Source organism: Eleginops maclovinus, chromosome 4, assembly GCF_036324505.1.
Source record: "Eleginops maclovinus isolate JMC-PN-2008 ecotype Puerto Natales chromosome 4, JC_Emac_rtc_rv5, whole genome shotgun sequence".
NCBI classification, from domain to species: domain Eukaryota; kingdom Metazoa; phylum Chordata; class Actinopteri; order Perciformes; family Eleginopidae; genus Eleginops; species Eleginops maclovinus.
In genome coordinates, this window is record NC_086352.1 from 21731399 (window position 1) to 21755880 (window position 24482).

Genomic DNA, 24482 nt, shown 5'->3' on the forward strand with positions numbered 1-24482 from the left:
CACAAATGCTTTTAATGGTGATGTACTTTTACTGAGCTGAACAACAGGAGGCATCATGAAATATTAAAATCAAAATAAGGGAAAGGGGAAAAAACTCAAATAATGCCATAATGATGTCAACTGCAAAACAGAGGATACTATCTGGCAGCTGGTATAAGGAACGCTTGCCCAAAACCCAATTTATTTTCCAAAGTTTTGTCACAGTGTGTCTTAGAGGTCTCTGCTGTGCTCCAGGGGAGACTGTATTCTTGGAAAAACAAGAACACCGACATACTCACTAGCAAGCCACAGAAGTCATACTTTATGTCTTTAAGAAACGGTTGTCATGTTGTCTTTATAAATATAATATGAACAGGACCTCACTGAACTCTCATGCAGTTTGAATCTTCAGAACACTTTTTGAGGGTTTATTTCTGAGTTAAATTGTGCCAGGCTGAGACTTTTAACAATGTGAAGCTGAGAAAAGAAACATCATAGGGACAGCTCTAGAGTTAATATAATAATATAACAAAGCAATTCAAAAATTCAAAAAAACCATTTTTTTCAAGACCTATAGCTGGATTTAAATAAAAAAAATATATATAAACAGTGTTTCAAAGTACTGCTTGTAAAAATTAAGGTAGGATTTGCTTCTACAAAACTCACCTGAGGTGAATTTGACCTGTGACTTACAGTGCACTTAACATGTCTGTTGATGACTTGCAGAATAAAGTAGTTCACTTATCACACAACAAACAGTTACAAATGCAATGTAGTTGTGCTCCCTCAGCCATTTAGAAGAACAGCAGTACACAGGCCTGCTATGTGACAATCTCTTGCTGCACAGTGGCAAATTTGTGAAGGCAGCATGAAATATCTGTGGCAAGCGCTGCTTTGTTTGCTGGTTTCATTAATTCTTCAGGAGGGTATATCTCAAAAGTGCCAACAAATACAGTGGAGAAACATGTGCTCTGGCACCAATTCATGCTTCTAATTGGGAACCTTGGGCTTCAGGAGTGCAGGATGCACCTTCGCTCTGAAAGTCTCCTCCATTATTCATAGAAAATGTGAGAATTATAGAACAAGAACTAGCAGCCCTTCTGACAAAGCTGGGAGAAAAAGATGAGGGCTGCACATGTATATAAAATGCTTAATAATCTATTTTACTTCAGTTGCTTAAAAGTTATATTTCCATAACACCACCTGCATTCTCAAACAATCAACATACTTTAGAAGCAGTAAAAGCAATAACATTGTGTCATCCTCACACTGATATCATGGAGGGACGGATGTCCCTTTATAGTTTTTGAGGTCAAAATACAAAGAGAAACTTTCCCTGATGTACATGACATACACAGATTCTCACATTAGGATACTTTATTTATACACATGGTGCCATCCATGTGAAATGTAATGTAGACATGCCATGTATGGAACATATTTAACATTTTACTGTGATACATTTGAAGCTATATAGTATGTGTGCCATATGCTTTGCTTTCTCCCACTCACAGCTATTTTGATGGCTGACCCACAGATCAGCACAGAAGAAAAGACGCTGAATTCCTGTAAATGTTACAGGAAACACTCAAGATGATTGGTGCTAAGCTTGTATAGCCACAAGCAGTGTTGCTCCTTTTGATACTGTTTAAAAAAAACTTTAAGACCTTTTCCCATGACTGAACATCACACGGACTTGGAAGTGATCACATGAAACCGCACATCAGAAGGGGAACACATCTACAGTATGAATTCTCAAATGGCCAGTGTTCAAACAACAATATACTATATCAATGGCGGTTAACTAACTGATACTTCCGCTTCATTTAAATGGTTCTTGGAAACGCATGCACAAAGCTGTTTGATGGCAAAATACACAAATAAAAAACTCTGAAACTCCTAAAGTCTCCCGACATCCTCAAGCACTGCAAGGGCAATTCTAAGTGACTTTTTTCCCTACATACCTGCTCCTCTCCTGTTGGGAAATACAAAATCTGAGGATATTTTTTTGCATTTGATCCCCAATTCATCTCTCATGTGGTGGGCCTAATCAGCTCCCAGAGGTAAAAACAAGTCAAGAAGAAAAGAGACAACTGTGACCATCTTTCAATAGTTATTATAGATTCAGCCGTCAGTATGAATGAGGTAAGTACGGCACAAGGCAGGAAGAAAAAGGTACAGGAACAAAGGAAAGAGACAGGAAGAAAAAAAGGTTGAAAGTATAAATGGAACACAAGAGAGATGAAGACCATAAACAGAATATAAAAGAGGGATGGAATACAAAGAGAAAGAAAGAGTAAAAAGGGCGGATATTTCAAGATGAATTGCTGGTTTTTGGATTGTGATGTGCAGGTGTGTCTCAGTCCCAAAGCGTGAAATACATGCATACGGTTGGAAGCGGCTTTCGGCCTCTTTATATTTAAACCATGATCTTTTCTTTTTTGCCCTTACCAAATTAGTTACCAACGTGCAAACCCTTTGCTTTAAGACACTACAAACAAGATGAATTACATTGGTCTTCGGGAACAACTTTATCAAGTTTACTTTATTTATAGAGCACATTCATAAACAAACAGTTGACCCGCGCTGAACAGTGGTCAATCATTGAAATCAGAGAGAAAATGCTTGGATTCAGAAACCTTTGAGAAGGTTAAATGTAAGCTGCAATGGAATTTTAGAAGAGACAATTTGTATTAAATTGTGGGGAAAAAATGGATAAAGAAAAGAAAAAGAAAAATATACAAGAATGGTATAACTTTCCCACAGAATAGAGAGAACGAACAAAAGCAAAGTGCATAATTTTCTTAGATCTCAATGTATTTAACTATACCAAACCAACAGATCTCAGACATCAAGTTCCTTAAATGCTACATCCTGCTGACCCCTCAGCAGCAGCATAATCTAACGCTCAGAGGAAAGACTAACATACAGTACTATGATACAAATGCATATGACCATTAGTTACAAATGAAACCCGTATGAAGACACAATACAAAATCATTAGGATATATATAAGATATATAAACATACTAAACTAAAATCTTTTGTCAAGATTTTCCTGGATACATGATTACCAAATGAGTTGCCATCTATTGTGATGTGAAAATGATCATAACAACACACACACACACACACACACACACACACACACACACACACACACACACACACACACACACACACACACACACACACACACACACACACACACACACACACACACACACACACACACACACACACACACACACACAGTGCCCAAGGAAACACAGTTTAAAGAACATAATCCTTTTTAAGTCACACAATTTCAAAACACATCCAGTACACACAAGTAACCTGATTATTGAAAATGTGTCAGTTGTATCCGATGATTCATAACTTAATCAGGGCTGTTTTCAGTTAAACTTATATATGGAGTTAGGCTATCATTACTTTATCATTTTCAGCCTTTGTATTTGATGCATCATGAAAAAGATCAAGCCAAGCTATATACAGTAATTATATAAAAGAGATGAAAAAGGTCCCCATTTTATCATAAAGTAGGACATTAAAACGTAGATCCATCATGAACTATCATCAGGTATATCAAGAGCAAGAGCATATTTCAGAGATGTGGAGGCCAAAAACATTTGAGGAAGTTTGAGGATTGAAGGCAACTAAAATGAATGATGTTGGTGCATACTGTCAAGTCAAATGGTGCATGTACTGTATATCAAATGCCAATCCACTAGTGGTGTGCAAAAATATCAATTTTGTCATGGTACAAATGGTTGAGAAATAAAAATGTTGAATGTGAGATATCCATCTGACAAGCAAGTGTGTTGATCCTTTTAGGTAGCATCAGCACATGCTTTTATAAGGCCATAGAGCTATTTCTGATGACATCCTTGTGTTTTGCAATGTGAGATTGTAGAGAAGCAATATTGACTAATCTGCCATTTAGAGAAGGCTTTTTGGCAAAAATGCCACAACAGTGCATTATTAATTACTTTTTCTCTGATGCACATCTTTGCGCTTGCACTCATACTAATTACCTTTTTAGCCTAATCTAGTTATTTGCTACAGTTCACTTACTCTACCATTCTACCATGATAGAGGTGTGTTACTGTTGGTTCACGTACTGCTGTATTTTACCTCTGTTGGTGGGCCTATACCGACCACCCTGAGTCGCAAAAGCTCTGCAGCAGCACTGTTTAACTAACAAGCATGTAGTTTGTGTGTGTGTGTGTGTGTGTGTGTGTGTGTGTGTGTGTGTGTGTGTGTGTGTGTGTGTGTGTGTGTGTGAGTGTGTGTGTGTGTGTGTGTGTGTGTGTGTGTGTGTGTGTGTGTGTGTGTGAGGGGGGGGGGGGGGGGTTTGGTGACACAGGGGGTAAGGAAGTGCATCTGTTATGGATGGAATCGATATTGCAGGAAGTGACTTCTGGTCCCATTTCAAATTTTGATGTGTAAACAATCCTTTTGACAAGTGACATCATGTTCAACTTTGTACTTCAGATATGAAATACTGAAGGGCTTTGTTGGTTTTCTCTATCTGGATTTTATGTCTGAATTGGAATTCCCATGACCAATCTGTTACAGATATATCTTGTATAAATGGGAAGCAGAGAGGCAGGCTTTTGAATAGGTAGTACAATCAGCGAGGTTAAAAACAGAAGTGAGAAAAATGTGTGATAAAAAGCCCTTAAGGATTCTGAAGGTCTTGTTCTACCCCCTCAAGACAAATATTACCAGATTGACTTATTGGCCACATGATTCAAAGAGTGATTTAAACTATTTCTATTTATTTTGTTTATTTATTTAAAAAGGACTGCAAAGAAAATGCATTTGTGTTTAAGCTTCACAAACTGATTTTTCACCCCCTGGGTGGTATGTAATGAGAATTACTAGGCATAGAAGAAAAGCAATCGTTCAGTACTTTAAAAAGTTTGCTTTTTCTTTTTTTGATTTTTTGCAACACCTGATTCCATTTTCTTCACTGTTTAAAGGATGAATGTGTCAATATGAGTTAAGTTGGTTAAATTTTTTCATTCCACAGAAATAACGGCCTCAATTACTGAATTCTTAATAACCCCTTATACACCTAACATACAACGCCGTATTTAAGATACTCATGAAGCACCTTTTTAGGAATTAAAGCACCATGTATTAAACTTTGAATAAAAGCAGGATTGACCAATTGTTGCTTTGATGTACAATACACTAAAAGCAAATGTTTGTCACACAATTTCTTCTCTTCATCCCTTTGTGTTTTATGAATATCATAACTCTATAATGACTGCCCAATGTGTACCAGCTTGACAGAATATTCTGCCTTGCTTGAAAAAAAAAGAAGGTAGCTTGAGGCAATAAGTACTCTGAACTTCAAGCCTCTAAAGAGTTGGCAAATTACACTAAATTCTTATGAGAAGTGGTGAGAGCTGGTAGATCTAATATCATTATCAAAACAATGATGTTTGCAGTCAAAAAATAAAATGATATGGAAAATATCTTGTGAACTAAATGAAAGCACAGAATAGGAGCCTGAACTAATTCTAATAGGCTCAAAAAACATGAACAAGTTGCCAGAGTACAGCAGCTCTACATATATCCTAAACAAATCTTTACATTTTTTGAGAGCGAAAAAACATCAGGACACATGGAAATCAAATAAACTGAGCCGCCATGCCATTAAGAACTAAAGTCTTAACATCAAGATTTTCAAGTCTAAAAGTAGTTCAGTTAGTCAACTCATGTGGTTCTTGATATGGTCATTAGAAGCAACATAAAGTTTGAGTTAGGCGTCCAGGCTCGGGCCTCATCACTCCACAGATTTACATAGAACATGATTAGATAACTAACTCCCGAGCTTACAGGTGGAAGCACCAACGTTACGCGGCAGCATTAGCCAGGCACAGATAGGCAGATCTGGCAGCTTAAATAGAGTGGCAAGTTTAGGACAATGTGTTTGGTTGGTTGTAAAAGGGACGAGGCCTCTCACGTGTAAATGTATCATTGGTGCTCGAGTTGACTGCCTGAACTAACTCGCAGGCTTCGCCCCATTTCTGAACACTGGGCCATTTCTGCCACATTCAGTTACCGTAATGGAAGGTGAGAAAACTACAATATGGCTATTGCAATAAACATTTTGATTTTCTCTGCATATAACGACATGTTATTGTTGCCAATGGTAAGAGAAATAGGAGGCATGGGGCTCATAAGTGGGGGGAAATATAATTGCTTTTAAGTCTTCATCCTTGTCTTTAGAGTAGCAAGGACTATGCCTGAGGGTCTGAGACCGTACACTGGGTCTCTAAGTATGTAATATGTTGGAGCTTGAGGCACTATCCAAACATGTTTCAAAGGTGATCACTAAAATCTTAATGTCATTGTTTAATGTCATGTTTTCTGAATAGAGATTTAGAGTATTCAAATAAATACTCTTGTAAATAACAAGGAGTTCAGTATTTAAAACCATGTTCCACTGAGTGTCCTTCAACTCAAAGCAGCATGCTAAATGCTGAATGCAATAAATGCATTCTAATAAAACCTTTTGACAACAGTGGTGTTTGCTAAACCTGAGTCTTCTTCCTTTTCTGTCCTTGATCTGGTGCTTTTTGTGTGAGAGTCTTGGAAAGGTCAGTATTTAGTTGACATCATTTGAGGTATGCATGTTTGAAGACAAAGGTATGAGTCAAAGAAACCTACTCTACCTCCTGTTTTTGGCCCTATTGTTTGAGTCAAAATCAAAAGCTGTTAGATTGGAAAGAGTCCATTATGTGGAAGCAGAAAGCCGTTTTTGTATGGCCTGTATGTTTAATCCAAACTATGCCCCATTTAACTGCAATAATTGAAACCCTGACAATTATTAATGCCTGCAGTCCCACAGAAAGACAGACACAACCAAATGTATCTCTTAACTACACATATCCAATTAACAATATGCAGGAATAAATGAAATATGGAGCTCAAGTGCTCTTTAAATAGACAAATATTGAAATCTTACTGCTGGTGCTTAAATATACACACAGTGATGTCAAAATCGAGAAATAAATTGAAGTTATACGATTGTTTAAACATTGTATAACTGAAAAATGTGGACATTTTAGGATGGATGACTGGATGAAAGTGATCAAGGTACATCACTAACTTTGGTCAATTATAAGCATGTCCTGTAAATCCTTTCACATCTGCACTTAAGATATGAAATTGATAGCTGGGATTAATTTGACATTTTCAATTTTACGAAAAGTGTGATGCTAAATCAGCATCTGACATTTTTCATTAAACTTTAAAAACCCAAGTCTTTTGTCGTCTATTAAACTGCAGTCAGTTTTACACTTTTTGAAAAATCACACATCAGAAAATAATGTCGGACAAAAGCCACTTTTGCAAGCTAGTCTCTGAAAATGAAAAGTGCTCCATGTAAAACCTGGAAATGCTAAATTAGGATTAATTGTTTGATTCATTTTTTAAGCCAAGAAAGGGTAAAAATGTTCCTACCCAAGGTGGTCGTACTTCTGTCCTACAACATCACCTATAATATGGTTGTGAGAAAAGTGCACAACGGTAACAGCAAAATGGTTTTAAGTTGTTTAAAGTCCTGTTCCTCATGTCCACTCAATAACCTTAAATGTCTCACTGTAGCTCCAATTCTTAAAGTTATATTGATTTGTTTTCAATCAGACTCCATTCCCTTCCACATTTCAAATATCATAGTACACAATACATACAGTAGGTCAAACCATGGTGCACTGAGGGATTTTGAAACACGTTCTGCTACAGTATCAGTATGCTAAAATTATGCCTGATGTTCTTAATTACCAGCAGTGGCAGCGTGTGGTTGCCAGCAGTGGCAGCGTGTTGCTGGTTTTGTTTTCACCTTTTGAGTCGGTGTGTCCGTGTGTGTCATCACAACATGTGCAACATGGTGTTGGAGACACTTACTGTGGAACTAAACAGAAGCTGTTTTCAGAAATGTGCCAGGTTTTGTCTATGGATGGATAGTCACAACTGTTGAAGATGCAGTCACACAACTTTACAGGTGTGTTGTTGTGGTCAAATGAAGGCAGAGTTAGGATATGGGTGTTACAGAGGAAGGGCGCAGAAGGTAGAAAAAGAAGAAACCCTCATTGGCCTCACGTCTGGTTATTTACTCAATACAGTCAAAGTAATACATTTAATTAGGTTTCTACTAAATTCATCTTTGTCATCGTCTCATACCTAGCGGGACACAGAACTTATAAAATTACGTGTATTTGTAGCCACAGTGTTTAGCATCAAGGAAATACGTTATTTGATTAAAATAACCGGCAAACCTTTAAATAACTGAAACAAATGTTTTTCTCTGTTGTTTGATCATCCATCTTTTTTTATATGCAGTATGAGTACCTAACAACTGTAATCATTGTTGCCTTTAAATATACACATTTGTGTTGTGCGTGTCTAAAAAGGTTAAGAGGTATTGATAACAATTCAGTATTTTGTTTAGTAAAGAATACAACTTTTAATTTGAACACATCATGATACTCATTTAACATTAAGGACGTGTGATTTGCTTAATATTATGGCTTTATCATTTTAAAGTATAGAAAAATATGTATCTAAAAGTTGCTTCAACACTGCAGGCTTTGCATCACCCTGTTTGTGAAAATGTTTCACTTGATCAAGTCATTTCATTTCATTTACGTACGTATTTACTTCTTAATGTTTGGTTTCCTCAAGACAGGTCATTAATAAAGCATTTCATCTCCAAATATAAAGAGATAGATGCTGTGTTAATAAATAAACCTAACTTTTTCGTTTAGCACAGTATGAAATTTGTTCTCAAATCAGTGTCACTGTTACACAAAGGTAAACCAAGCTGTTTATGAAAAGCTTCTCTTCTGAAATAAAGAACATGCTTATGACCACTACCCTCCAAACAATAATGATTGAAAATCTGTAAAAAGTGTGAACTGAATTGCATTGCCACAAATGAATTAGGACCAACAGAAAGCTGGGATGATTAATCTCAAAGCCTGAGCAGTGAAATATATTTCCTAGTTTTAAAGTAAAAAGTCTACAAAATTATTTTTCTTAAGTGATAGTTCTTGATTTAAAGAATGGACCGAGCTGGATTGACTTCAGTTAGAAGATCATCGTCAGACAAAGTCATTAGAATTGGCATCTTGGGAATGTATTTGTCAAAAACTGCATTCAACAAAAAAGCACTCATCCAATCAACCTCTGTGAAGTTGAACAGCATAACCTTGCCTTGGAACAAAGATTGAACTAACAACAGTTGGACACTCGACCACATGCAAAGCCAAACATGGTTACCTATAGCGCAGCCCTGAGATGTTCCACTATTCAGGCTTAGTAGTGACAATTAAAGTGTGTGTATTCAATTCCTCGCATAGGGATTTTAACAGTGCGATGAGGACGTATTGTGTATTGGGTTTTTTCCTCAGTGGAAAGTGGATGATAAAATGAAATGGCATGGTAATAGCATTTCAGTGTTTTGAATAACATGAAGTGGACAATCTTTACAAGATTTGGAGTTGGCCTTACAATTGGTCTTTCAGAAATCCAGTCAAACAAGATTATAATTGGATTGCAATCTTTCAAATACCCCACCAATCACGCATCATGCCCTATCCAATTATTTCTGCTAAACAACATTCTTTCTACTACCAAAAGATGGTAAACTGGTATAACCATGAACGGATTCCTAAAGTAATAAGAAGGAAACAAAACGTATATTCGGTTTCATTCAAAACGACAATTCTCCCTAAAATATAAATATTGCAAATCAAACCCTTTTTCATTAATCCTTCTTTAAATCCATCAAAGATCAATTAATCCGAAAAAGTTATGAATAACAACCAGAGACAAGCATTCCAAGCCCTAATAGCTGCCATATCTAGGATCAAAACACTGTTTTCAAGTGAACTTTTCAGACATGAGTGGTGCAGAACAGCGGCAGGTGTCAGAATGATATTGCAGGGAACCTTAATCAAATGTAAAAAAGCAGGGGTTTTCCTGCAGAACAGTAACAGAATTACATCTATCAGCCGTTGACAACACACTCAAACTAGCAATGTAATCCAAAATGAAGACGCAGACACACTTGTACACATACAGTTTGCGTTCACAGAATTAAACACTATCTACATACTGATAAATTTAATACACCATAGGCTGGTCCTGTTAAAAGCTAAATAAAGTCCACCTCATTTATGAGAACATGTTCCTATAAAGTAAATGCTACTAGCAAATACTTGTACTACAAAGCCCAAGCCAGCACTTGTTGATCCTGCCAAACTATGTCCAACTAGAGGTGTTAAATGTGCAAATCATGCTTTTATAAAATGTATTACTGCACAGCTGTAATGTTTAAATTGATGTCGAAAGAGAAAAGGAAAGGTGTTCAGAAGGGATTACAGCACAAAGGCAACATTGCTCAAATTGATCAAGAAAATACTGATTGTTGTTTAGATCTGCTGTAAAATGTCAACATAATGAAACAATTAGGTAATCAAGTTCAATTTGTTCCCTTACTGTGTCCCTCTTACTGGTAAAACCTTATCTTGTTTGTTTTGTTTGTATATGGTTGGCTGTATAACTGGAATTAAAACACTATCAACATTAAATGTAATTCTTTTCTCACTAATGTTGATATTAGTGCTAACTAAGGTTGCTTGCAAACCAATGAGCGCTGTACAGTCATCTACGTCAAATTAGAGATGTTCAGTACTATGTCCCCACTAAAACTGGAACTATCTCAAACTCTTCCTTGAGTTTCTAGAAATGTTTCTATAGTTAAAAGGGCTTTCTGGGTCTCATGCAGGGAAGTCAGGTTTTTCTATGATAAATTGGGTTATTGTTAGCTGTTGAATCAGGGCTCCATTAATATTGTTTGCCCCTGGTATCATCGCTATCTGCCAGCAAGTATTAGCATCCAGCTATTATTGCATTAACTCTGCCTTGCAAGTGGCATTTTTACTGCTTGCAGTTCGATGCATGTGTTACAGATTAAGCAGATAATCTAATCAGAATACAATCTGCAAGGATTTATCTGTTTTGACGGCTCAAGGTTACAACTGCCACACGAAGACTGTTCAAGGGTGGTAAAATATAAATTACATTTTATAAGTTCACCCCCCTCCCTTGAGATTGGTACTTGAACCAAACACACTCAAAGAGATTACTTCAAAGACAGTATTCCTGCAGGAAAAAACTGAATTAACATATTGGAAACAATAACCCCTCTAAACCAAAACAATGAGCAACCATACAAAAGACCCCTATTTTCATGGAAATTATTCTGGGGAATTAAGGTGTTACCATATGAGAAAGACTATCTCCCCTCAAGCATGGGGGGCTACAATTCACACAGTGTGTCAATATATTTGATTCAGTTTAGATTGTTTGTGTCTTTATATTCAGCAGTTCTACAATCTGCAATTTCTATTTTGTAATAAAACTTTAACATTGTACTGGATTCTGTTTGACATACTTTCTAGTATTGATTGCATGGCTTGGAGGACTGCTTCAAAAAGGTTTTCTTAAACAAGGTCATCAATGCTGAAAGGGAGCATACTAGGATTACCAAGTAAAGGGTATTCAGTAAATTTCAATTTTAAAGTAGGTCATGATAACATGCACTAGGATTAGGAAAATCCATATGAAATGATTATGTTATGACATTGTCATCTGTATTGAAGTAACCATCTTTTTTTGTAAGGTATTTATACTTCCAATTTACTGTACAATCAAAAAAAGGAAAACAATCGGGAATTATAAGACAATTGGTTTGGTTGAGAGGCTTTAGGGACTATAATAAAACAAGATTCATCAGCGCTTCAGGCACTCTTGTTATCTTGTGACCTACAATCTTTGTTTTATTTCCGTCAAAGATTAAAGAAATCAATATTATAAACAAGTCTAGTGAGGAATAAATCTCAGAAATTCCTGCGCTAGTACAGTAGTTACATGTTCACTCCTAGAAACAGTTGTCATCAAAGTAAAAAAAGGATTCAGAAGCTCCAACGGCCACTCTGTTTTGTTTACCCACTAACTATATTGTTTAGGTAAAAAAAACAAAAACATTAATACATTTTTTGAACGATAACTCTTTCCACCCGCACATGTACATAGCCCCCAGGACAAAAAAAATGGGCATGAATCAAAATCCCTGATGTATAATCCTTCAAATAGAAAATCCACTTCAAAGTCTTATTTCATCCATCCAAGACTCGTATGTTCACGCCTGCACCACTACAGTCAGGCCCCTCAGGTACTAGTTTTAGGGTCAATGTGCTGATAAAACTAGCTAATGATGCCTTCAAAGACCACTAGGTCTAAAGAGGCTGACCACAGGAGATTCAACTTTTTATTTCTATATTTATAAATATATATGAGCCCATTTATTTATTAATTTAACCTCCCGCACCTTAGCTTAATTCTTTACCCTTTTCATTTAATATTCATCACAAAACTCTGTTCAAATTGTGAGTTGATTTTGTTTGGCAGGTCTCAGGGGCCTCTGTTCGGCTGAGGATTACTGATAGTTGTGAGCTTTTTTATCCAGCTGCATATATTAATGTGAATGTTTATATGAGAGAGGGCCCTGATTGAATGTATGTGATTAGGTGTTGCAATGGCCTTTTGCACAAAACACATACAAACACAAGATGTATAATTCCTCATTATATGCCCAAATACAATCCTGCCCCTCAGGTAAAGATACTGATAGAAAACACCACTGCTCTGTGACTCCATTTGTTAAGCGCTGGAGGTGTTAAATATACGGCCTATTCCTCAGCTCTAAAATAACAATAAACCATGCAAGTCAGGGGAATTCCTGACAGTTTCTATCAATTCACAGCATATTATCTACCTCAGATGTCTTTCAAGGGAATATTTAGGAATTGAAATGAACTTCTAGCTTCTACCGAACTAACTTTTGAGTGAAGGATTGGGGGGAGAGTAAGATGACTTTCAATCAATGCCCTTTGCTTGAAAAATACAAAAGATTTGAAATCACATCAAATCTTAACATTTTTTTGGAGTACACTTGGAAGCAGTACATTCACAGAAGTTGCAACATGACCACATAAGCGTTACACTATTGTTATTGCATCAGGTTTAGAATTTTCCTTAAACATACGCATGTTCTATGTGTTTCAGGTTGCGATACAGCTGACACTGGCTTAAAGATGCACTAAGCAAACAGAAACTGCAATTACACCAGAGCATAATGTGAAATTGGGGAACTGAACGCTGTATCTATACAGTAGGCGCATTATACTCACAGCTTCTTCTTATTGTAATAAAGAACAGATGGAGAAGAGTACCAGACTGTGGTTAACTAATAATGCACAATCATTTCTATGGTCCACTATTCATAAAATATTTACTCAGAAGAATAAAGCATACATGTGGTCAAGGAGAGGTCTCATATTTCAGCCTGTTAATGCTGGTTAATAGCTGATCGTAACAACAACAACTCATTAAATAAAATGTATTCTGAATAATTCTGCGTAGCAATACATTTTTCAGTGTAGAATTACTGAAAAATCCTCCAACACACTGGACTATTTCCAACATGTTGCCTTCGCGGTTACCTACATTTTCAGAGGCTTACAAAGACTTTTTGGAGAAAACGCTGAACTACAGCTGGAGAGTTCAATTTAAAATGTATGGTAAGATTCAGTACTACATATACATATATTACGATATGATTTATTATATTAAAATGAATTAATTATCTTCTATATTTTATTCTTAATTAACTACTGTAAATCAACTTCAACAACTCTTATAAGGGCTGCAGTCTTTATCAAAGGCTAACTTCATTAGGCTTTTCGATGTTCTGATGAATCGAAGGATTACATTCTTCCTTTTGGGGTTCAGGAAATTATCCAACCTACATTAGTAGTCTCGTGGAGCCCTTTTAAAATCGAGTGGATCATCTCAAACGTATATTGTGATTAAGTTAAAACAAAAATGGTCCGGGATTAAATTCCCAAGTCAGATTTTAGCCTCAGATGTTTATTGTGCATCACGGAAAGCAGCAAAGTGTATGAATAAACTGTGGAGCGGTGACGCTGTTGACGGTTAGATAGCTAGGAACACTGAAACACATGAGCACAAAGATAACATGCTTATGAAAAAAAAATCACAAACTCTTCTAGTGAATGTTTTATCCAACTCTGTTAATATTTTCTACCCATGTTGCCTCTTCTCAGAGGCTAAACAGTCATCCCCTCAAATGATGTTCCATTGTGAGCCACATTAGCAGCTTTAAACTCCCTGTCACTCTGCAGCAGCCTCATGCTGTGCACCTTGGGAAATACAGTACGTGCAATTTATCATGGGAAATCATCATCAAAAACATAAAAAAGTATCAACTGGGAATGGGAAGGATATCCCTTCTCTCTACTGCAACAGTTCTTGTTATTCCTTGATGTTTGAGCTGCTCACTGTATCCCATGTTGTGACACTAACAACCAAATAACATTTGTATCTATTGATCTATTTATTACACATACAGTACTACTGCTTGGTGCAAACTGTATTTTCACATGAAGGCCCTAGTTGTTTCTATGGCTTGTGGTGTGGAGTTCCGCATTACAAAACCTTCATTCTTTTTATCTGCCCAGACCTTTGACTTTTGACAAACTATCATTGGTCTAAACATTTCTCCTGAAAAACATTTGAACAACAAGAATGCATAACTCTTTTTATTATGTTTGGTTTTGTCATTTTTTTCCTATGAATAATTAATTCATTAAACCCTGTGTCACATAATGACAATAAACAATCCTTGGATTCCTTCAAAATACATCAAAACCATTGTACATGTATACATGTACATGTACAATATATATATATATATATATATATATATTGTACATGTACATGTATACATGTACAATGGTATATATATATATATACTATATACAGTTTTGTGTGTAACATGTTTGTTTTTCCTATTGTAATTCTCCACTGGGCATTTTGTTGTGAAAACAAACTGATGTTCCCTCTGCAGTTAAGATTTAAAAAAAACAGTGAGTAAAGGTGGAAAATGAGGTTGAACGCACATATTTCCCAAAAGAGTTCCCTCCTATTCTCCGCTTCTTGTTTCCACAGCTCCAATTAACAGTTTTTGAACCAATTAGTAAAATCAAGCCCTGCCTGACACAAAACCCATGGGGTTATATGTGTCAAGAACCAGTGCTTGAGGTGAAGTTAGCAAAATAAGCATGGATATCAGATGGGAATAATTGGGGCGATGCAGTTAAATGTCTTTGTTGAATGTGTTTTTATTCCCTTTTGACTGTTGTTACACACCAATTCTAAATACCCAGTGGCAAAACAAGATCATTTCCAAATCATTTCCAGTTATCCTATAGTTTGAAATGCATTCCTGATTGTTTCCTATAAAAGAAAAAAACACTAGTATGAGGAGCAGTCTACCTCTCTCATACTTTGTCCTCCACACTCTCTCCCAGATTCATCTCCTCTTAAGCATCCTCTTAGGATAATGAGGTGTATAGCTCTAGATATGGCAGGAGTATCAATCTGAGTTGCACAGACAACCTACAGGCCTTGCCGTAAGCCAACATGTTTATTAGAATGCCAGGGATAACAAATGACTTAACATGCTTCCCTCTTTAATAACCCTGTACACCTACAACATAACAATAACAGCGATGCCACACTGAGTGCTCCTTAATTCAATTAAAAAAGCATAGAAGATGAGCATGCCGTGTAAAAAGAGGTCCTTGAGGCAGAGATAAAAATTCATAGCTGAACATTTCTGTAACAGATGCCAGATGGACATTTTATGCGACTCGTGTGCATAAAGGGGAGTCTAATTCAGAACCACTAGTGTTTCATTTCAGTAAAAAAAAAAAAAGGACTGTTGTGATTTATGCATTAGTACACATTTTTTACTTGTTCATAACTGTTCATCTACAACATACGTAGCACATGTGTAGCTAATAGTCTTTGATCCATTCTTTAAGTGGCTTGGTCTATTCTCTCCTTTATATGTTGCTTAATGCAAACCTAATTACAAGGAAGTTACAATCACTCATATGATATGTTTCTGTGGTGTTAATGTCTTGTGTTGTTTGTTGTTTTTAACCTATTAAAATCAGCGGATGTTGAAACTCTGTATATGATTGTTATTATTTATCTTGTCCTTGGAGTCTTAAACATATTAACAGTAAAATGGGGCAATTTGTTCTTAAAAGGACTTCAATTTCAATGTGTGCGCTGTTTCTAAGCATAAATCAGATGATAACCAACACAATATTGTTAACAATAATGTATACAAGTTCATTCAATCCCCTGGCTTTATTAGTACAAAGTGTACACAGTTGTAGTGAAAACCAGTAAACCTGGCCTATTCGATCCAGACATTCCTGGAAAATATTGTTCTTTTTGATTACTTAACTTATACAAGGACACAATCACAGAACTTCAATTGAAAATTTCATATGGCTGTTTCACAGGCTGTGCTTTATGTGCCCATCCATCCACCCTGACTCCCTGCGGTGTAACACTGTCACACTGCTTTACATTGCAAATATAAGAAACTTTTTGAAGAAGTATTAGGCATTTAACCAACGCTGGTATTTATTGAGATTTATTTTGCGATACTGACCCCGAACATGACATGCAATGTTATGTACCCTTAATAAATCACTTGATTTATAAACAAAATTCATCCTCCTCAAATTGCTGTCTGCACTAAAAAGAGAGAGTGCACGCTGCAAAGCAAATAAGGAGAGCCTTCCAGCGGAGAGCTTTTTTAGAGCGGGTGACAAGGAGCATGACTTCCCCTTTTCAATTATAAGACAGTGTTGGTGATGAAAATGCAGGAAATAATGGATTAAATATAGTAATTTAGCATTCAGCAGAATTGTCAGCTAAAGCATTATTCCTCATGCTGTCCAAGTAGTTGAGTAAAATGGAATGCATTGGGTCATTCCTCTTCATCTTCTTTGTTCATGTGTTCACTGAAGACTAGCCTCTACTTAATGAAAAACGTATGTCTCACCAATGTTTTTCCAAAACTTTACTGAGAAAGGCTATAAGGCGAACAAGGTTGTTATCGGTTGCTATTTCTCATTATTCTGTATCCATAAAGAAAAACAGCCGCACTGCCAAATCATTAAAATGTTTAGAAGCACACTGAAACTCAACAGCTGTTTCTCAAAGCTTATTTTAGGATGCCTGAAGTAATGACACCTTTCAGCTGCAGTTGCAGGCTACATATTCCTAAATGAATTGGCTGAGACAAAGAGGGTAAAACAAGTCTGCAACTGCAGTAAAGGTCACTGATAATTAGGACACTAATTAATATGTGACCCGGCTGTCTGACGGGCCAGCTGTCTACCTGCACCATGTTAATCATTGTAATGTATACAAAGTATTATCTCCTCCTCTCTCTCTTTTGTCATACACATGTCACACCCATATTGGGAGAGAGGGAGGACAGAGAGATAAGAAATACAATACAGTTGCTACGCACAGCAAAAGAAGATTTTAATACACGATTGTGTGACTTATAGAGACACAAAGACATCATGTTATTTCTAGATTTCTTTCCACACATATGCTCTTCTGCTGCCGCTTTACTCTCTCCATGTTGTATTCACAGAAGCGTTTCCCTATCCAAGAACCTGGCCCTCACACTAATGTTCCTCCTTGTCAGAGACAAAGGGGTTTTAAGACTCGAGGATTTGGCAGGCACTACCACTTGCAGGCAATATTTCAACCCATCCATCTAGCTAGGATAATAGAGTGTCCTTGCCTTTCAACGCCTGGAGGAGTGACCAGTTATCACAAGCCACCAGCTCCGTTTGTTAATAAAACAGGGTATGGGAGGATTGGGTTGAAGAGGAGGATAGAAAGAAATATTGAATGAAGGCTAGAGGAGAAATGGGTGCGTGTTTTTCTGACCGACACATTGCGAAGGTGAAGTTGATCACGGTCAGCAGTCGGTTAGCAAGCTGGCAGGTGTTCTCTTTTAACATCTTAGCTGTGGTTTGTGTGAAGATAAATTTAGCCCCATCAAATATCTCTTCCGACCATGGAGAGGGGAGGAGAAGTGAGGAGAGGGGAGATGAGAAGAATTGGAGTGGAGAGGTGGGGCACAGAGTTTTAGGCTGATCTAACTAATGGCTAAACTGACCTTCAGAGAAAGTCGAACAGTAAGAAGAGTAAGTAGTGTGTCATACAAAGTCACTGCGGCTAAATCCAGGTCGTTGCCATTACTCTTGACTTCACTTCTGCCCTATGATTTTAGGCAGGGAGTTTGGTTTCAGTATAAAATGTATAATTGTGTTTAAGTACCACCAGTTTGAAATATATGATATTAATGTTTTAATAATTCTTGCACTTGTAAATCTTTACATTTTGGCAAGCTTTCATTTTAATCACCACATTATCTGCTGTCTTATTAGCCCCTGGAGCAATATCATTTCATGAAGAGGTCCAAAGCCCCCAGTCAGTCCAAACACGGGTTTACAAAAAAGCAGTATTATTAAAGAAACGTATCACATGTGTTTTCAACTTACCCAGCTGATGATTGATTACAGTGCAAGCATCCAAGGATCAGACACTACATCTGTCCGTCTCCAGTAACTACCACAATACATAAATCTGTTGGAGCAAGAGTGTGTTTGAGTCCGCCCTCATGGATTGCATAGATCGCTCAGTGTGTGTTGGACAACTCAAATCATCCATGTACTATAAGTGGCGACGTAGAAGATGAGGGGAAGGAAAGAGTATAACACGTAGTAAAGGAAAGTGTGTGTGTGTGTTTTATGTTTAATTTGCTGTACAGGGGATATTGAAAGGACAACAGAAATACTATCTAGTAACGAGATACAGAAGCTTGTATAATTTAGCAAGTGATGAATGTAAACACATTTACCTTTCCCTAGGCAAAAACTTTTGGAATAATTATAATTATTTTAGCAAGCTTGTGCCTTACCATAACAGCAAATTACTATAATGTTTATCATTACAAATAAAGCATCAGTGTTTAAAAAGCATGAATGCTGACTCAAGCATAGAGGCATTATCATCGTGAGTTTTAGGATAGAGGAGAACTAGTTTCATATACAATAATATAACCCCCAGCCTTTCCTCTACTCTGGTTTTATCATATTTTTTACTCTGCGACATAGTCTCAGGAAAACACACACACAATGACAACTGCACTTTTCTTTGGATCGCTGTTGAATCTCAACCTTAAAGTTTTCCCGTCAACAAAGCCCGTAAAACATGCAGCAGCTTAAAAATGTGGACAAAAAAGCTTTGTTGTAGAAAATCACATTCCTGTACAAAGGCTGCCGGGTCTGGAATGGCGATTCCCTTTACTTCATTCACTGTAGGCTATTCAAAATGTTAAAATAGGCGTGTTGCATACTGTGCTGCAAGGCACAAATCTGAGTAAGGGACTTGTCTTGGTATAAAGAAACAATAAAAAGCATTTTCTGAAAGATCCACCGTTTGTAAATAAAAAATATCAGGTGACAATCTGTTTTCATTGGTTTCTTTTGAATCATTTTATTATAGGGCTTCAAACTGGTTTTAATTAGAACTTTATTTTTCTAGATTGTAACAGTTATTGGTAAATGGCAAAATAATAAGCTGGGAAAAAGCAATATAGAAACAAAATGCTGCAACTACTTCTGTTTCCAAAGCTTCAAATTCAAATCCCAATGGATATGAAAGTGATTAAAAAATCACAACACAAGAAAGCCTGTCAAACCAAACTCTATGACTTTACAGGCCGTATGGGACAATCAGTAGCAAGATGCCAAGTTTAGATGTGGGATGAAGCAAATATGGCCTTTTAGCATTTGACACATTGACCTTTAATTATGTTAAACACTAGAAAACATTTCCATAATGCATAAGATGTTCCTTTTCAAACAGACAACATCACACGGGTTTCACATTTAGTTGCATTGTATTGCATGACAATGCCTATGCTTGGCCAAATTTCTGAAACACTGAATCATAGTTGTACTTCTTTAAGTTGTACATTGTGTTAAAAATAAAACAGCAGAAAGGTTTGACACACAAATCTTAATCAACACAAGTGTAAATCTGAAATTCCTGTAAGAAAATGTAAACAAAATTGTGGCTTATTTACTGATGTGAAGTTTTAAATGTGTTTAGTATGAAATTGTACTTCTGGCTATTTATCAAATCTCCAAACCCCATAACTTCTCCTTTCTCGTCTCAGCTCATACCCAAACATGATTTAGGACTCAAAGTGTATTCAAAGCTTCACATACTGTTTATGTTAATAGCTGGGAGTGTTTGTATAATTTTAGCTAATATAATTTGTATGACTTGGTAAATAATTAGATTTATGAAAGTATTGCATTTAGCCTGTGTGTAAACTATATAAGTGTTTTCGTCATTGGCTCAAAAATCAGCGCCTAGTTACAACGACAAAGATTGTTTTGGACAACACGCCTCGTATATCTTTGGAATTTTGGAAGCTTGAGAAAAGCTGTTCTAAAAAAATAAAACTTCTATAAATGGATACTACTATAGCGTGTGAAAGGATGGGTTACTATTTAACATCAACATTTGTCCAAATAAAACCACAGAGACGCTGTTGTGCTCTTGAGCAACAATGAAGTAATTATAAATGTTCCCTCTAAACTGAAATACCTGCTTTACAGTCCTGAAAAGGCTGATAGTCAATAAGCATTAAGGTCACATTCCCAGTAATAGAAACTGTTCATTGTTGGTCTGTGCCCCTTGAAACCAAAAGTCGGTCACTTGTTACTTCACATCTGCCTTACACTAAATACATTAGCTCATGTTAAACTAATGTCTTCCTGAATTGTCATGTAAATGAATTTGACATTGTGAATAAAAAAACAAAATGTCACGTATCACGGTTTATTATATTGGCATATAGAAAATCCTCGTGGGCATACAGCTTTGATTGTTTTGGATCCACCGCACGCCAATAATTTAATACATTTGGAAACTCCAGTGTTCCAGACACTGGTAATAAATATACATGGCAGTACATATATTGATCTCTGCGAGTCTGGGGACCACAGAGGGAAAAACTCCCAATAAATCAGTGGGTCATATGCAGTCTACAAGGTGACTTTTTCCAGTTTCTTAATATATTCATCTTGACGCAAAACAAATACTCTGAGGGATGCAATTTGTTGTGTATACATAATAAACTTCTGTTCCAATTCACATGATTTTGCATAAGTTAAAACAATTAATGAAGGGAAGGTGTGGACACAGCCCAGAATCATTTCAGCCAGCTGTGCCTTTTCACGTAAGATCTTGCTACTTAAACACCCCATCCCTCACCATTCAACAACTCCCTGATGCACTTCGAATGACAGAGGAAAGGAAATTATTGAACGCCAATACAATGAAGCTGTCTGGTAACTTAATAGGGCTGCTGAGTGGGGGCACTGTGGCCATCTTGCTTTGAGGCGATAATGAGAGTCATCATTCCCTCTTGGGGTAGAAGAAAGGGGCCTCCTCTGTGGTGTTGGTGTGTGAGCATGTTCGTGTATGTGTGTGTGTGTGCCCACATGCATGTGTTTGTCTTTGAGCATCTTTAGTCCGGGGAGGCCCAATAAGCAAACAGCAAAGAGCTTTAACAAAGCCGGGGAGATCTGTCGTTGAATACAGCTTGGGAAAGATCTCTCTGTAATGCCACTCATTAAATCAGGCTAAAGTCTAAATATTGACTTTCTAAGCTTTATGGAGACACAAAACATAGACCGTCCCATATATCATATTACAGGTCCCTTAAGCATTTATAAATTTGGGGAATATGTATCAGATTTACAAAAGAAAGTTGTCTCAGTAAGAAGAGAATATAACATTCTGACAACAAGCTGTGTTACCAGCGCACTGCAAAAATTCACTTTATATGTTTATTTAAATCACTAGTGGGGTTTACATTTTCAGGAAATCGCACCAATTTAGGATCAATGTGTACAAGCAGCTTTGTGGATATTAAAGGAGTTCCTATGGGACACCTGGGAAATGTACATGTCTTGCTTTTGCATCGGTAGGCCTTCAATAAAAATGCTGATGTATTTTGCAAGACTGGAGAGATAAATAAAACAGAGTTCAGAGTAGAGAAAGAAAGAGAGTCTTAGGACATTGGTTTCCCAACACTGAGGGTAGCAGTGTAACAATATGGTATGATTGTCCACTCGCATTCACTTTGTGCCCAGTATACTGCAAGTTGTAAGTTTTTAATATATTTAAACATGGCCTGAGGACAGTATGTGTGATTGTGTGGAGGGGCAGGAGAATATGGCAGACAGGGGTCAAAAGGCATCGAGTGCTCGCAGCAATGGGCTGATTAAACAAGGGATGGAGGATTCAAACATGGCAGTCGATTCATTTCAAATAAAGCTGCTCAGCAAGCATGTACACAAGAAGAGGTTTTGCCTTTCTACACATGGACATTAGAGTCTTCCTCTCAGTCTGTGTGTACCAGCCCAAGGGAGTTTGGGGATGAAGGACCTCACTTCCCTGTGTTTACATTGCGTCTATACCTCTGGATTGTTAGCATTTCCATTCTGCTCATGGTGGACCCAAGGGAGCACAACAGGTGATGAATGATTAATGTGGCGAAATCTGAGACTACAACTAATGAGAATATAACTACAAGACAACGATTTGGAAAGGCGATCATTATAAAACTGTTTTCTGTTTAAGTCATTATTAAAAAACACATTATCAAATCGATAATGCCCTCACTCTGCAATGTGTCAATGAATATATAGATATATATAGTTTTTACATCTTTAAGCTAAAATAATATGAGAGGTTAAGGAAATGTGCCCGTATTTGTTCTGTATGTCACAACCCCTCAGCTGTAGTTTACAACAACAACATGAGGGCGGCAGAAAAAAATACCTAAAATGTAGAGACAAAAATGGCTGAAACAGAGAGGCTCTATTGACAACAACATAATACTATGAATACCGCTATGAATTTACAAATATCTGAGCGAAAACATTAAACTCGGATGGATAAATCTCACAGTTCAAGTTTTGTAGATGAAAATGCAAATGCACACAATGCAGATATATTTGAGAACAGATAGATGGATGGATGGATGGATGGATGGATGGATGGATGGATGGATGGATGGATGGATAGATGGATGGATGGATGGATGGATGGATGGATGGATGGATAGATGGATGGATGGATAGATGGATAGATGGATAGATGGATGGATGGATAGATGGATAGATGGATAGATACATAGATAGCAATACATTTAGCACAGTTGTTCTATCAAAATGAAAGGGAAACAAAATGACAACTGGGTATCGTTTACAAAAGAAGCATAATACTGTATGGTGAGACTGCTAGTTTACGAGAAACCCTCCCCATGTTGATATAGTGGATAACAGAGAGTAAGAAAAACTGACATCATTAAGATTCATCAGTGTGCAAGCAAAGCAACATAGGCAAACCTCCATGAAACTATCAAGCAGTGTGTTTTCTAAGCATGAAGGTAATGAGACAAATACGCATTACTCAAGTAAAAATGGCATGAATATTAGCATCACATTAGGCCTTGTATTTAATGATGTTGTAAGTACAATACGTCATAGTAACTAAGAGGCAGAATATACTTAAACATTGTACAGGGAAGAAGGAACAAATATGGAGAAGGCAGAGCATGTTTCAGTGCAGTGTACAGAAGCATGCCTTAGTGTAGATGGAGTCATATATAAGTAAAGTGCACTGACTCTAACAAACTGTAACTGAGCTTAACACGGCATCGTGTGGGGTGGTGAAGTAAAATAACTTTTAAACATAATTGAGCTCATTTTAAAGTAAAGATTTGTGTTAAGTGAACTATGGTGATATTTTGGTGAAAATGTGACATTTAGTACTCACTAAAGGGGTGCAAGGGGTCCAATATTCAGGGTTCAGCTCGGCTCTGGGACGGAGGTCCAGATATTCAGGGTTCAGTTCAGTTCGGGCACGAGTTAATGTTCCCTTTATAGAAGATTGAAAAAAAGTCTGTTAGAATTGCTTGTTTAGCTTTGGTTTGTTGAAAAAGGCTCATCAGTTTTAAGAGCTCACAAACCAAATATATTACATTCCGTAGCAAAGGAAAGTAAATATATTGCAAATGCTTTTTTTATTTGAAGTCATCATTTGTTTTACCACCCTCAAATAAGGTTGAGCCTACTGTCTTTACTGTCTTTTCAATGAATAAAGATAAACCATTAGCAAAAAATCATTATCTATAATGACTATTCACAGCAGAGCAATAAAAACAAGCCCATACAACATTCCTCAACAAATTTCAAAGGAGAATTCCTGTAAAATGAAAAGCAAATTATATTTAAAATGAGGTAAGAATGCACTTTTCCATTGCTGGGGCCTCATGGCCTAAGTGACAGGCCAGTAGACTGAATCTGCTGGGCCCCATGAGGTCTATGATGTACAGTGGGGCAAAAAAGTATTTAGTCAGCCAC

The 24482-nt window shown here is 36.9% G+C and overlaps 1 protein-coding gene across 3 annotated transcripts in view; it reads right to left on the reverse strand.

Annotated features, from left to right (window-relative positions):
• The window catches only part of LOC134863879 (protocadherin-9), a 173326-nt gene that overhangs the window by 99449 nt on the left and 49395 nt on the right, over positions 1-24482 (reverse strand). For 2 of the 3 annotated variants that reach the window (XM_063882633.1, XM_063882631.1), the window contains exon 3: positions 23896-23997. The exons of the other annotated variant lie outside the window; for it this stretch is intronic. In XM_063882633.1, coding sequence (XP_063738703.1) covers positions 23896-23997 — 102 coding nt within the window. The remainder of the gene's footprint in view (positions 1-23895; positions 23998-24482) is intronic. 3 annotated transcript variants of the gene reach the window in all.